Below are 15,134 nucleotides of genomic sequence, written 5' to 3'. Positions count from 1 at the left end.
GCGTGGCAGACTTAGAGATGGTAATACAAGTAGAAGTTTTACAAATGATTGTGTTAGAGACGTGTATGAATCCCTGAGTTCCTTTATTATATGTTGTGTGAGCATTCAGTTAGCTGAGGCATACATACTTCACTTTTGAATCATAAGGAAAATGCCACTACCCAGCTTGCTTGCAAACTTGCTCGTTTGCTTAGAAGCCTCATTGCATCAGCAAAAACAACAGTGTGTGTTTAGAGTACTCTGTGGAGCACTATGTTTCCTTTTCTGTGTTCAGTAATTTAAATGATTAGAGTGATACTTTTGACAAGGAAGAAATCATTTCGTTGTTATGGATCATTTTTCAAGTGAAACTGAGTTTTGGAATAAGGTGATGGTGAGTAAACCATGTGAATGGGGAAAGGGATCTTTATTGTTCTGAGTTTTATTCAGCAGTTTCTGAAAAGTAAGATGGAAGTGATTTTGCTATTCTCTCTGCAGGGTTATATGTCTTTTATTAAGGGAAAACATAATGTAGCCATTATAGGCAGTGCAGTAACAGGCACGTTTGCTGTTGTGTTCTGTTGGGAAGTGGAATGTGATTTCTTTTTTAATATCAGGATACAAATCTGATTCACAGTTAGTTCATATGGCTTTCAGAAGAATCTGAAGGGGAAACACGTCAGCTCATTAAACAGATGTATTTTGTCTAAGCAGCTGCTTTTAAGATAAGTATAACCCAGATTTTCAGAATATTTTCTGGTATTGCTATCTTGATATTTAAAGAGGTGGGTATTTTACTTTAAAAAAAAAGGAAAAATAAAATCATAACCTAATTTTATTTCTGATGGGGGAAAAGATTTTTAAAGTTGACTAATTATGACTGTTCTCTTTATGAGAACAGTATTTTGCATGTTCTGTAAGTAGCTGTTTTCTTTTTTTCTTTTTTCTTTTTTTTTTTACCACCAAAATGCAAGTAATATTTCAGTCATTGAATTATTGATTTTATCCATAGAGACACTGTGGGTTTTTTAAGTCCTAGTTTTGCCCATAAGAGCAGAAAGGCCAGACAGAATAATGCTGATTATGTAAAGGGGGTTTACTTATATGCGTAGCTGCAGGTTAGGACAAGTAAAGTTTATTGTGCCTTCTCTTGTTGCTGATGGTAATCAGAACATGCATATTAGCCTGACGAAAAGGAAAAATGAACTGGTGGCTTGCTAAAGTAACTTAAAGAACACTTTCTTTTCTGAGGGAGAAAGGGAGCCTCATCTATCTGGTAAAGCTTATAATCAGTGTGTCTGGCTTATTGTCTCAGGTATTGCCATAGGCAGCCTTAGATCAGTTTGAGGAAGCCACAGGACAACCCATTTTACTGCACTTCTTACAAAGGGAATTGTACTTTGTTGTGTGGTACACTATTCCCACAAAATCTTTCTGTTTCCATATTCTTAAAATGTCAGTAATTATTTTTTTTTTTTTATTCTACTGGTGTATTTAATCTGATGGCACTGTTTCAACTGTTTCTAGATCTTTTCTCCACAGGCAGCGCTGCAGTTGGGAGAGCATGATTAATATAAAACTTGTTCAAATTTGTGACGGCTTATTTGTAGTTTCTTATTTTAAAAAAGGTGACTAAAGTTTGGCTGTCCCACTGCTGAAAATACAGGAGTACACAAACAACTGCATATTAGGGATGTATGAGTTAAGGTAGTCTTTTCCCATATAATTTAGCTAAAGTCTGCAAGCTATGAAGTTCTTAATTTTTTTGTCTTGTATATGTGATTTGTGCTAACATCATTAGCTCACGACAGCAGATTTGCAAGTGGAAATGATTGTCCTATTGAACCTTTGGGCTGCAATCATGTAATCTAACTGTAAACCAAGAGTTTTATGGGTAAAGACAACCTCTGTGGTTGTCTGAACATATATATTGAACAGGTTCCCATGTATGGAAGTTACTTTTGCAACTTAGTTATATCGACTTCAAGTCCAGTGACCACTTTGGAAATGTCTTCTGCATGATTTATTTGCTAAGTGGATTAAATATCTCTTGGGAAAAAAAAAAAAAACAAAAAAAACAAAAAAAAAAAAAAAAAAAAAAAAAAAAAAAAAAAAAAAAAAAAAAACTAGGAGAAAATCTTAGTTTGTTCTTTTTTTGCAGTGTCTAGGGGTTTTTACAACCATTTTCCCAGAACTGTAGCACTTCTATCATCATCTGATTGTACTCTTCTCAGATAAGCTCTCTCTGCCAAGAGCAGAGCCCTGCACTCAAGACTGAACTTTAGAAACACCACATGAAAAAGATTCAATGAAGTCTTCTGTCTGTGGGATTTCCCTTTTCTTGAAATCAAAAATGCGACTGTGTTTGTGTGAACATTGTGATTTTAAAGAAGTATTTTAAAAGAAGGGTGCCTGGAAATGTTGGTTGTAATTTCAAAAGAGAACAGCAGATGCTTTGCGTTCCTGTGGAGGAAGCTAGCTGATTGTCATGAAGAAGATATGCTGGTGTTCACACGGGTAGAAAGGTTTGCAGTAACACTGCTGTGCTGAGCGGAGATCTGGAGGGGATTCTCAAGTTGCCCTGCAGAGTATCTCAGCACTGGAACCTGGTGAACTAGTTCCCCATGTGTCTTGACTATGGGGTTATCCAGCCAGCTTGGTGAGAGTGAGTCAGGATTTCTGGTCTTTACTGGCTCATTGGTCTGAGCCATATTCCTTGTCAAAGGTAAAAGAAAGACACTTTGAGGCATGCTGAATGTTTCAAAGTCAGTAGTGGACCCATTCTCCTGATCCACAGGCATTTTGCTCCCACTTTTTAGTTTTAGTAACAAAGTACATAGTAACAGAATGTGGCTTATGATGTCAGGATAGAAATGGTAACAGCGGTAGAAAAGTATTTAGCCGTAAAGTCATTTTCATTGAAAACTGAGAATGGTAGGAACATCATTAGAGCAAAACGGCTGTTTGATGCAGGGACACCAAATCCTGTGGAAAGATTGGGGGTTTTTTTCCTTTGTTTCATATTAGATACTGATTTTCTGCCTCTATTTATATCCATGGGTTGGGTCTAGACTGTGATTCTCAAGGGATGATGAATGTGGAAGGTCTCTTGACTTCCTTCCTGGCTGCTGGTGTCCTGAGGTCAGAAGTCACTCCTGTAGTCTCAGAAGTGCACTGCCATCCTTATCGTTGTCTCATTTCATTTAGGGTGCAGTAGTCACAAACAAAATCTCTTGCTGATGGGGATTTTCTTCATGCAAATTCAGAACCACTCTCTTATGCCAGTTGGTGTCAATGTAGGGTTTGATACAGGTTGAGATGGGCACAGAACAGAAGGAATGTTAATTGCCAAGTCATGGGTTCTATTATGGGGTCTGTCTAACCGTATGAATAGAATGGTGTTTTGAATTGCCGGTGTTTGCTCCTGGCAAGTTCAATGTCCCTCTGCTAAGATTTTTGGGGTGTAGTTCAGAAACTTGGCTCTGCAGAACTGTAAGTTAACTGTGTGTGTTGCCAGCTTCACCACACAATGGGAAAAGCGACCACATTTTCCTTTCATTAAAGTGCTTGAAGCAAAAAGATAAGCTAAACAGTTATTTAGAAATAACATAAATAAAAGCACTTGTAGGTTTTAAACATGAACACTGAAGAAATCATGGTTTAAAATGAAAGCAACCCTTAGCTGGGGCACAGCAAGGGAGTGGATTGCATCTTCTCGTTCCGAGTTCTGGGCACATTGATTGTATCAGCTTCCCTTACCAAGCTGAAGTCTCATCCTTTTTGAGAGGCCTGTTCTTGTCTGGATATAATCCACAACATCTGAAACGCTTTATGCACCACTGACCAGGTGGAAAGTTCAAGTTCACATGCATGAAGAAACTGCAGATCCATTTGCATGATAAGCCACAATCATGCTGGTTTTGTGTAGTTAATTAATAGATAACAATATATTCTTCCATAGTAATTGCATATAGATTTTTTCCCTCCTAATCATCTCTCCCATTTCAATACCTCAGTTTATATTTTGTGTCTCTTTCACCCCATCTATCAATCTGAAAGTGCTGTATCTACTGCACACCTATGTTTATTTTCTGTTGAGATATACAAAATCTAAAAATCTAAACCAAATGTTAACAGGTAATCTGCTTATCTGGAAGTCAATAATTTTTTTAGCATCAGGTTGAAGACTATATTCTTCCCCAGAGAAAAAACATATATATTGATGTGCTTGTGTTTTGCAATAATAATATTTGTCCATGTGAGAAAGTGTGAAGTTTTTTTTCTCCTGCCACACCATATGGCTTATGACTATTTACAATTCAAACAGTAACAGCTGCTGCTGTGTAAGAGAATCCATTCCTCTGAGCTGGAGATACGCTGAGTAGGGAATGACAAAGTATGTATCCACAGATGTATTCCAAATATCCTCATTTACCACTCAACATCCTGTCTATCTTTCTCCTCTTGGAAACCATTGGAGCTTTTTTCTTATATTCATAGCTGATGGGGAGAGCTTTGACAGCTTTGTTTAGGAGTTTGGGAACAGATAGGGAAGCTGTGTTCGATAATGACTATCCAAATGTGAGAAGGGAAGGACATTCTGGTTCGGTGCTCAGGAAAATGAAAAGATGAATCATGCTCTTAACACCTTTCAAAGAAAAACTGATTGACTCTCTAAATAGTTGACTCTCCTAATCAATAAATTAGAAGTTTCTAGTTGGAAGATTAAACCAGGTAGTCTCTAGAACTTTAAAATATGTGCCACTTCATGCCCTTCATTGATGGCATACTTAAAGCTTGGAACTCCATATTACAAAGATGTATTTTGCATTCCTCAGATGGTATGAGTCATTTTGAATTCCTATCAATTACCTGTTTGAACGTCTTTTTCTTTCCTGCATTTTTCTGCTGGCCATTTTGGTAATTCCTGAATTTTTGTATCAGGCATTGTAAGAAAAGACTTTCTATTGTCAGTCCTTTCTGCCCACAGCAGGACGGCACTTTCCAGCTATTACACAAGTGATCTACCTGCCTGGCCTTTACCTATAGTACTTTCATTGAAAATGGCATTTAAAACACATCCACACCTGTCAGCAGGTTCTCCCACATTTGCACCAAGTTGTTAATGTACCTGCTCTTTCCCAATAGGTTAGACAATTGACACATTATATTTATTATGACTTATCTCACAAAAGCATATTCCAGGGAGGATGAAATGTTCAGCAGGGTATTCCCGGGACATATTCTTCCTGTCACACAATAATCTAGCAATGCTCATTAAGAAAGAAGAATTGCAGGTTTCTTGCAGTGATTGCTTTATCTGCCATGAAGGTTTGCTGGTAAATAAAACCCAGTGGATTTTGTCCAGCTTCAGAGTGTGTTGGAAGGGGCTATGAGTAGAAGTGAGCACACCTTCTAGCAACATTTTCTGTTACACTGAACCCTTCTGATTGAAAAGTCTTAAAATTAAACCAGATAAATTCCCTCACAGCATATAACAGTATATCACATTTGCATTTCAGGTTTCCTAATGTATCTGCAGTAGTCCTGTGCTGCTGGGATTTTTTCATGTCAAGGCTACAGCTACCATAGAAACAAAAGAAATAAAAGGAACTTTCTGAGCTTTACTGGTCGTTAGGCTGGCAGCCCCAAACCTCACTGCTTCAGCAATCCTTTAATTTAGATGCCCTTGTGGTCGTCTTACAGAGACATGTTTTTAACTTAAATAGTTTTTTTCCCTGTGCTTGGTATGAGTGAGTGTCTAGCTCAGACTCCACTTATCAAGGTCAACAGTCTCTGCTCCTCTCCTCATGTACAACAGATGCTCTGCTGCCATGATGACACTGCTTGCTTACAATTTCTCTGTCATGGCTGTGCAGTGACCAGAAGGGTTTTGAAGTAAAGACCCCACAGGAATGAATACACCTTTGTGACCACTGATACTGACCTGTAGGGCACAATCCCATGTGCCATTTCAGCATATAAATAAAGCGGAAGTCCAGGTGGATATAGATCAAATCCCTTTATTGCCCTAGCAATGCTGCTTATAGTTAAGGCAAAATCTTTCTAAGCACTATAATATGGCACCATGTAGTTGTGATGCCATAATTCATGTGCTGAGTCAGCTCATTCCCATATGAAGAAAGAAGTTACTTGAGAACATGTTCCTTGGTGTGAATTTCATCTTGCTTGTCACAGATAAAATGAAATTACCAGAAATATTTTTATCAAAAGTCGTAAGTGCAAGCCTAATCTACATCAGTGTTACAGCAAAGAAGTTCTAACATATTCCCACCAGAAAAAAAGTATGTGATAGGTGCCATTTTATCCCCCATTTCTGTTTCAGTAGACGAAAAAAATTACTTCAGCTTCCTTGGTTCAATGCAGCTCTGACCAGATTAAATTTGGAACTGCATGGAGAGAAATCAATATAAAACAACTGACAACAAAAATGGCAGATGGGAAGAATTTCTCTTTATGAACTACAGCTATGTTTTGTCATGGCCTTTGCTTGCCAAAGATGTTCTCTGAGCAGTAACAATGGGTTGCATAAGCAAATTTAAGGGATTGATGGAATTTGGTTTCATGCTTTGTTCTGGCTAGCTGTCTGCTGTGTTAAGTAGAGAATCCATTTCAATACTCATTATGCAAAATTCTAGAAACAGCTGTGAGTATTTACTTCTAAGGTGCTGCCTAGGGATAGCCAAATTTCTTGGCAACTGTGTTAGAGCACTCTGTCTAGAAATTACCTGGAGAATAATTTTTTTTTTGCTGACCTCTGACATGATTTGATACCTTCACTACCAGATATTAAAGCCTCTGCTCTTCCTCCAGTCCTGCTCTTAGTTAATACAACACTGAAATGAGAATTTGCTGTTGAAAGCTGTCTCTGCTTCCTAGCAGGGAACCCATGAGTGGAGACTGAATTTACACTAATTTCTTTCTGCTGCCCCTTGGCTTTGGAAACACTGCAGAAATAAATTGCAGAAGGTCTTTATAAGCCTTTATAGCTTTAAAAGCCTGTGAAATTTGCCTCTCCTGCACACAGTCAGCCTTGCATACTAAAATTGCTTAGCTTTGGGACTTCATAGGTGTTGTCTGCATTTTGGCTTCTGACCAGCAAGCTAGAATCTCAGACAGTAATCTCTCAAATCCCGTACACTTGCTTAGCATAGCAAGTTAGAGCAAGAAGCTGTATTTGGACAGCATCCCAGTGAGACACCATGGAAAGTATGGAACCAATTCATGTCAGAAACCTGTACCTTGATGTGAATCCTTGTGCTGCTGAAGCACACCTCTCAGAAACCTGCTTCTGGAAGTTAGACTCATTGATTTACCCAGAGACCTCTGCCAGGACTCTACTGAGAGATCTGAATGCACTTATGCAATAACCTTGTGAAAGCACACCCAGTAGCATCAGGCAAGCACCTCCAACAGGGATTGTATGTATGGTTTTTCCTGCCATGCCAGAAAACCTTGAAGTAAAGAGATGAGGTAAAAGGGCATTAGGGGAGGTCTTCTCTCTGCATCCTAAAAAAAGAAAGTCCTGTTCCTTCCATCTCAGGGTTCTTCTTTCCTGTCCTTCCATAGGCTGCTGATATGAGGTCTCATTTTATTGGAAAAGACAAGGTAGGGATAGTAAGACAAGGTGACAGCAGAATCTCACAAGAGAAGAGTTGAAGTGCAAATGCTGTATGTTCCTCATTTTCCCTGCAGAAACGTCCCATCTTAGCTCTGCCAAAGAGCAGGAATGCCAGCAGTCGGGAAAGATCAGCAGGGCTGAGACTCTGGGATCCTCAGGGAGCTTCAGGCCCCACTGTACCATAGGAGAAGAATTTTGGGCCATTTCCCCTAGTGTGACTGTTATTCCACATCTCAGTAGCACAAAACAGTCAATCAGTGGCCCAAGTGAGGGTCTGACAGGCTGAGAGATGTGCACAGGCAGATGGGTTGGGAAGACTTCAAGCATCTGCATGATCTGCTTTAATGCAGGCAATTTCAGATTTAAAATGCACTTGAACAATCATCCTAGATTAATTCCTGCAGCATGAATTGCACTTTATAATGCCATTGATCTCATTATTTCTTCAATTTGATTCCTTTTACTGTGAATTTTTTCTGGAAAAAAAAAAATTACTGTTCCCCACTTTGTGCTGTCACTGGATAAACTTACTTTCCCCAATACCTATACTAAACCAGTGGTGCAGATCCTGTGTTAAAAACCTGCAGCTGTTACAAGAATTTTGAATGTACATCTTCAAAATCCATCTTTTGCCTCTTGATTTAATAGTCTTCTAAGCCATTACTTCAAAAAGGGATGTTGCCTATTTTTTGTTTCTCAGGTTCAGTAGCTAGTGATAAATGAATCTCAAGAGAGAAAAAAGCTGAAGATGATGAATAGAAGAAAAATGTTCATTATTAGCTCAGGCATAAAATGAATTCCTTTTCAGAAATTCAGGAAGTTGATAATAGTGGATTTTTTTTTTTAATCTAGATGATTACCCTCATGACAAATCTATCACTTTGCCTTCTCAAACAAGTATGATATGTTTTGTCTTTTTTTTCTTCTTGACAAGGGGATTCATGACATAATGTCATCCTGTTGGAAAATGTGTATGTTACTGGTAATTACTGGAAATGATGATGTTCTTAATTTCCATATTATGCAGGGTGGTTGTGATTAAAAAGTTAGACATTGACATGCAAGAAAGTGCTGGGATAAGTCAGTTAATTTCTCCTAGCTGTAGCAGACATTTCTCTGTGAGGAGACACACTACTACTCGTGTGTGCTTTTTTTAACTGTTTAACAGCAATCCCTGTACAAAGCAGAGCTGTGATCCCTCAGAATGCTGAATTTTTTTGCCCAGCTTTGGTAGATGTACCCCATCACTGATGTAAATTTATTCAGGAGCTCTGGGGTACTTTTTTAGTATTCCCACACAAAGGAAAAAAAAAAAAAAAACCAAAAAAAAAAAACCAACAAAACAAACAAACAAACAAACAAACAAACAAAAACCACAAAAAAAACCTGTCTTCTTACCTATTTCCAGATTTATATGGACACAGAGGTGAAACTCCATCTAAGCACCTCCCCCCACAATTAACTGCTGCAGTGGAAACTCAGGCAGAGAACAGGGTCCCAAACTGTCCTTCTTATCTGTAAATCAAAACAGGATCCCTGCCTTCTTAGACGTACCCTACCTTTGCACTTCATTTCGTATTTCTCTCCAAATTGCTCTGTTAAAAAGTCAAAGCCAAGGGTGACAGAACCACTCTCTCACCATGTGTAGTGGTCACTCCTTGCACTTAAAGAGTGAAGTCACAGCTTGTGTTAAATTTTGCCCAGCCCTTTAAAACTCCTAAGCCACATTTAACATGTCACATCTGGCCACCCTTAGGCGTGGTCGGCATCTTTATTCAAAAAGTGTGATGGAATGCTTACCTAAAATGTTTGCCAAACTAAAAAAAACGAAGCAAAGCCAAGATTTAAGGTTCCTTTGGGAAGTGGAAAGAGAGGCTGGCAGCAGGGCTGCATCAGAAAACTGCTGGGAGAGGAGTATTCAGTAAAGGAGAAGGAAGCAGAAGAAGGGATGATCCTCTCACCAGTATGTCAGAACAAGGCAAAGTTTGTGTTAATGGGGTGCTGCAACACAGACAAATCCTGAGAGCTCTCTAAACTTAGAAAAGGATCTTTTCTATTAATGCAGTGAGAATTTATAGTATTGCAGCACATTTTTCATTCTCCAAGTAAGAGGAAGAGCCTAACTCCTGAGAAGCATTATAAATTCACAAACTAAAAGTAATTAAATAAAAAACTAATCATATAATCTCCTTGTGTTTTCTGCCCCTTTCCCTTCCATTTTGTACCTTGTTTTGCCAAAATTGCTAATCCTTAAAAAAATATTGCCATGGAAAATACAAATTTATGCAATAAGTGGTGTTCTTGGTAAATGGAAATATTTTATAAACATAGGATGTGTTGGTTGAAAAAAATTTGCAGTTGACTCAACTTTACTCTTGAAAATACTTGAAAATTACTTGAAAATAATCCCTTTAAATTCATGCAGATTGCAGGTAAAGGGTCTTTGGTCATCTCTTCCCCTGGACTATGGTTAAGGTGTCCGGGTCCCGTGGGCTCAGAACACAAGATGTAAACAATTATATAGACTAGACCACAGTATAATCTAGCTTGAGCAATGGCACTGATTTTTGTAGCATGTGGCCCAAAATGTTCCAAAATTTCCTATCCAGGGGAAAAGAAGAGCAAAGAAACCTTGTGTTAGTACTGAGATGAAATTCCAGAAAGCCACTGTGTTATAATTCAATGATTGATAAAGGAATAACACACTATAAAATGATATGAAAGAAATGAATACTGTTCAAAAAGATTACTATGCTAATAAAGGGCAGGTTTTGCTCTGAACTAATTATAAAATCCACCTCCTGCAAATGACTGAATAGGCTCAAGTTGATTCTTCCTAGAATGTCTTTGCCGTTGGTTATCTTTTAGCAGGAAAGTTCATTATGTGCAGTGTAGTAGTGTAATGAAAAGCAAGAGAAGGAATTGTCATCAGTTCAAGAGTATTTCAGTGTTTTTAATCTTGATGGGCTTTTTCTGGCAGTTTCATTTACCTTTCAAGCATGCAGAAAATGTATTTAGATCTTGTATGCAATGTACAAAAATTTCAAGCAGATGTTTTTAGCCTAAGCAAGCACCAGTCAAAAGAAGGGAAGCTCTGCAGATATGCTCTGGAAGCTGATGTGTGATGATCCCTGCCTCTGGTACAAGGTAAATCACTTTGGCTTATTGAAAAGGCTTTTTCAGGTACAACTGACAAAAAAATCCATACTGATATGGTTCCTATGAAACTGTGAAGCACAAAGAGCTGTAGGGGTGGAGTTGGTGGAAACACAGGACAGATGAGCCAGAGCAAGTCAAAGACCCTCCATCCAGTCCTTTGCTAGGAAGGTAGCAGAATGCAGTTGGTGCTGCATAAATAGGACAGATGTATAGCAACTCTCTCAAAAGGTTTCTTTTTCTCCTTCAAGACCCTCATTTGCAAAGTCTTGCTTTCACACAGCTTTTTTCTGATCTCACCTCTCTCATCTAGCATAAGAGGCCTTTTGGTCCTACCAAAGCCTGCCTAAAACTTGTGCTGCCTGAAAGAAGCCCTTCTTTATCTTTCTAAAGCATCTGTTCATCATCTAATTTCAAAGCATAGCTGAAAATCTTTTTGGTTTGTTTGCTTTTTTTCCCCATGCCAGTGCTTTTACATTTCTTAATCACTTTGTTGTTGTTGTTTAATTTGTAAATTTTTAGATGTGGTCCCTTTTCGTCTTTTGAGAGCAAAAAGATTGCCTCAGGTGCTGCCTTACACATGGCAACATATATCAGAAACTTATTAGTTAATAATACTTAAAAAACACCCCATGCAACATCCTCATTCTGTTTAAATCAGTGTAATGATTTGGACCTGTTTTGTTTCACCTAAGATAAAAGCACAAGAAAGAAACCAGTTCTTTGCAAAGATGAAATAGTTAAGCCAGATGGTTTTTCACACACATCAGCTGTAATCAATTTTTTTAAGATTTTTTTTTTTTTCCTAATGCTATAACTCCCCTTTCTGACAGTGGGATGCTTGTCATGACTCTGTAATTCATGGCATACAGAGAATGTATCTGCTCCTTAATGCATGGAAGAATAACTTTGGTTTTGGTTTCCTGTCCCTTACCTCCCCCTTCACCTCACTTTTTTTCTTCATCCATATTTATGCCAACAGTGACAAAATAAGGAGAATTACCTCCTACCATTTACTTCAAGGCTTAAGAAATTGGGGTACATAACCAATTGGGTTACACTTTTCAGTTTATGGGAATGTTTTTCTTCTCTCAATTTATAGACTGAAGTCAGGAAATGCCTTCCTCTTACAACCAAAGCTCTTAGAGACAAAAGAGGAAGGGCAACAAAGCTGGTGAAGGGGCTGGTGCTCAAATCTTAGCAGGACCAGCTGACGGAAGTGGGGTTTTTTATCTTGGAGAAAAGGAAGTTCAGAGAGGATTTTATCACTCTCTGCCTGAAGGGAAGGTGTAGCCAGGTGGGGATTGATCTCTTCTCCCAGGTGACGAGTGACAGGACAAGAGGGAATGGCCTCAAGTTGCACTAGGGCAGGTTTAGATTGGATATTAGGGAAAAAATATTACTGTTAAGGGTTGTAAAGCATTGGAACAGACTGCCCAGGGAAGTGGTTGAGCCACCATCCCTGGAAGTGTTCAAAGAATGTGTGGACATGGTTTAATGATGGACACGGTTCTAGGCTGATAGTTGGACTCAATGATCTTAAAGTTCTTTCCATCCTTAAAGATTCCATGATTCTATAACTCTCAGAACTTTTTCTTTCCCTTCTCACTCTGCCTCTTTCTCTTGAAATCACTGGTCCAGACATTCTCATCTAGCCAAACACATCTTTTAAATGGCATGCATACATACCTGATTTTTGTACGTCATTTTTCAAGTAAAAGGATTTCCAAGTAAAATTCACAGTCCTTAGTGTGGGTGGGAAAAGCCTTGAAAAGAGATATCAAACACACCATGCTGAGCTTATGTCAGACGCTGCTTCCCCTGAGCACCTTCTGAGCCATGTTACTTGAGCCTGCTTTCACCAGTGCAGGTTTCCTAAACATTTTGCCATGTGGCTGGCCTGCAAGTTGCACCACTAAGTATGTTTGAAATCTCAGACTTAGACAAGACAAATTATATTTTCACCAGAAAACTGAAAGTTTCATTTTATTCCTCCGTAAATAAAATTTTTGTACCAAATACTTTTCTTCTCCTACCAAGTATTTAGGGATAAAATCTCATTTAAAAAAAAATTTTAATAATTATGAAAATAGCATTTAGGTTTTCATAGTTGTCCAAAATGTTTGAACTATGAAAAATTCATCCTCCAAGAACAAGAAGTATAGATGATGTGAGTGTAGCAGTAAAAGTAATTGAAGTTCTAAAGGTATGAAGATCAAGAAACTCCACTAGAAGTATTTGTGCAATGTGATGATTGCTGTTCTTCCCTCAGTAACAGATACCAGTGGCTGAACATCAGGGTTTGGATGTATACCTACACTCAGTTGCTGTAAAACTTGTCCTACTGAATCCAACAATCCTGAGAATTCAATTGAAAGATTCGGATAAAATATGTGAATTTTTGAGTTACATTTGTACCAAATGAGAATTCTGCATCTATTGTCTATGCAGTAGTTTAGAGGGGAGGAAATCTCATCTAAAAGCAGGTACAACAAGTATGATTTGCCTGAATTTATTCTTTGAACTTAGAGAAAAATGGTCTCCACCTAGGTGAGCAAGAACCAGCTGCCTTCTTGCTTATACACATGCATGTCTGGTCCTGTAGAGTGGGCAGAAACTGAGCTGATGCACTGAGCAAGTGTAATTTAAATAACAGGTTTAATTACACTCCCTGAACTGGAGTGTCAAGTTTGTGACAAATGTGTCATAATTTCCACTGCACCATATAAAGCCAGCAAATGTTGATCAACAGGTACTGCTTATTTTGTCCTTTTGAAGTTTTGATTTAAAATAATTGGGATCAAACCAGCTCTAAGAACAAGATATGCCTGCACTGGATTCTTAAAGTTTATTCATTTTACCAATTCATTGTTTTTCATGGTACATATTCTTAGTAGTAACAGAAGTTGCAAAGCAATTGCTATGAAAAGATAATATGGTTTTAAAAGGCAATGTTGTTGAGCGCTAGAAGAAAAAAAGAGACGTTAGTAGCTTTTGTACAGACTTAAAATTTGTGTGTGGTGACAGTTGATTTCCTGGATATAGGTGGTTGTCAATAATCACATCCTATTCAGGGGATATAAAGGCTAAAAGCTATACACTTTCATTAATCAGTCAGAGCTGTATTCCCACAGCATTTGACAAATCTGCCCTTAAATCTTCCTTTTTGTTTAGATTATGAAGGAAGCCTTTTATATTAAAATTATTTTGCCTCTGGTTAACAGAGAATAATGTTAATGAAAAAAAAGAAAGAAATAAAAAGGTGCACAAGCAGTTTATTTTTAGAAGCCATTTTCTAAACATTTCATTTGTTTTATGTCCATTACCTACACTAAAAATGAATGGTGAATTGGGAATTATATTTTAGAAATAAACCTTTTTTTCCTCATTAAAATATACTTTAGGCATTTTTAGGCCCTCTGGAGAATTAAAGCAAATAGCTGTCCTCAGGAGGACTTTCATTTGCTTAAAAGTGAGGATTTTTCTTTTTTTTTTTTTTTTTTTTTTTTTTTTACAGAATATGGTAATTTAAAAGAAGTTATTCAAGCAATATGGGTTGTTGAATTCCTTTTCGTTTGTTTTTCCCAGTATCTTTTGCTTTTCCAAAAGAATTTTCAAAAAACCCACTTCCATGTATTTAAATATTTATTTGGTACTGTTAAATCAGTGTTAGAAATAAATAAATTACTCCAGAAGATACTTTGAAATTCAAAACCTGTCAATTTCATTTTGTCCTTTCTAATTCAGACACACTTTTTCTGTTCCCTTGATATTTCTTCCTTCTTCCCCTCCCCTAAATCTCTGGAGCATTTCAAAGAAATATGTTGATGACTGCAGGATTTTTGCCTTGTTTCTATACTCCAATATTTGAATTCAAGAAATAGATTGTATCTAATCTGTTCAGTTTTGATGCCTCTGATGTCAAAACCCAAGGGATGCCACCTTGGTCTCTTCAAGATGAGAAGCCAGTTTTGTATTGTCTTATATCTGCCCCTATGTTTTCCATAATGCTCAATTAATAGAAAAGGTTGTGCTTTTAAATCCCTTATGCTTTTAAATTAATCAGTTTTCAAAAAAAAAAAAAAATCACTGAAAAAAAATTTACTTTATGCTAATTCTCTGCTCTTTTCCTTTGGCAAATTTTAGATAACCTTGCCAATTTCAATAATACTTGAAAAATAATACTTGAAAAAATACTTGAAAAATCCTTGAAAATTTTTGATTTTAGTTTTCCAGCCATGTTTGTGAAGACCTATGAAATAACAATAGAAAACATATCCTCCATTTACACATGAGTAGATTCTTGCTTTTCTACTTCCAGCATGAGGATAAGCAATTCCATTAATCAGATATTGAA

General features: G+C 37.5%; 1 protein-coding gene across 2 annotated transcripts in view; it reads left to right on the top strand.

The window, feature by feature from the left end:
• The first annotated feature begins 288 nt into the window (after positions 1–288).
• SASH1 (SAM and SH3 domain containing 1) overlaps positions 289–15,134 on the top strand; it is a 190,208-nt gene continuing 175,362 nt past the window's right edge. For both annotated transcript variants that reach the window (XM_053973148.1, XM_053973147.1), the window contains exon 1: positions 289–373. In XM_053973148.1, the coding sequence (XP_053829123.1) occupies positions 329–373 (45 nt within the window). In that variant the 5' untranslated portion in view covers positions 289–328. The remainder of the gene's footprint in view (positions 374–15,134) is intronic.

The sequence above is a fragment of the Vidua macroura genome, chromosome 3 (genome assembly GCF_024509145.1).
Source record: "Vidua macroura isolate BioBank_ID:100142 chromosome 3, ASM2450914v1, whole genome shotgun sequence".
In the NCBI taxonomy this organism is placed as follows: domain Eukaryota; kingdom Metazoa; phylum Chordata; class Aves; order Passeriformes; family Viduidae; genus Vidua; species Vidua macroura.
Note: the sequence above shows the minus strand (reverse complement) of the source record. Positions and strands in the feature narration are given on the sequence as shown.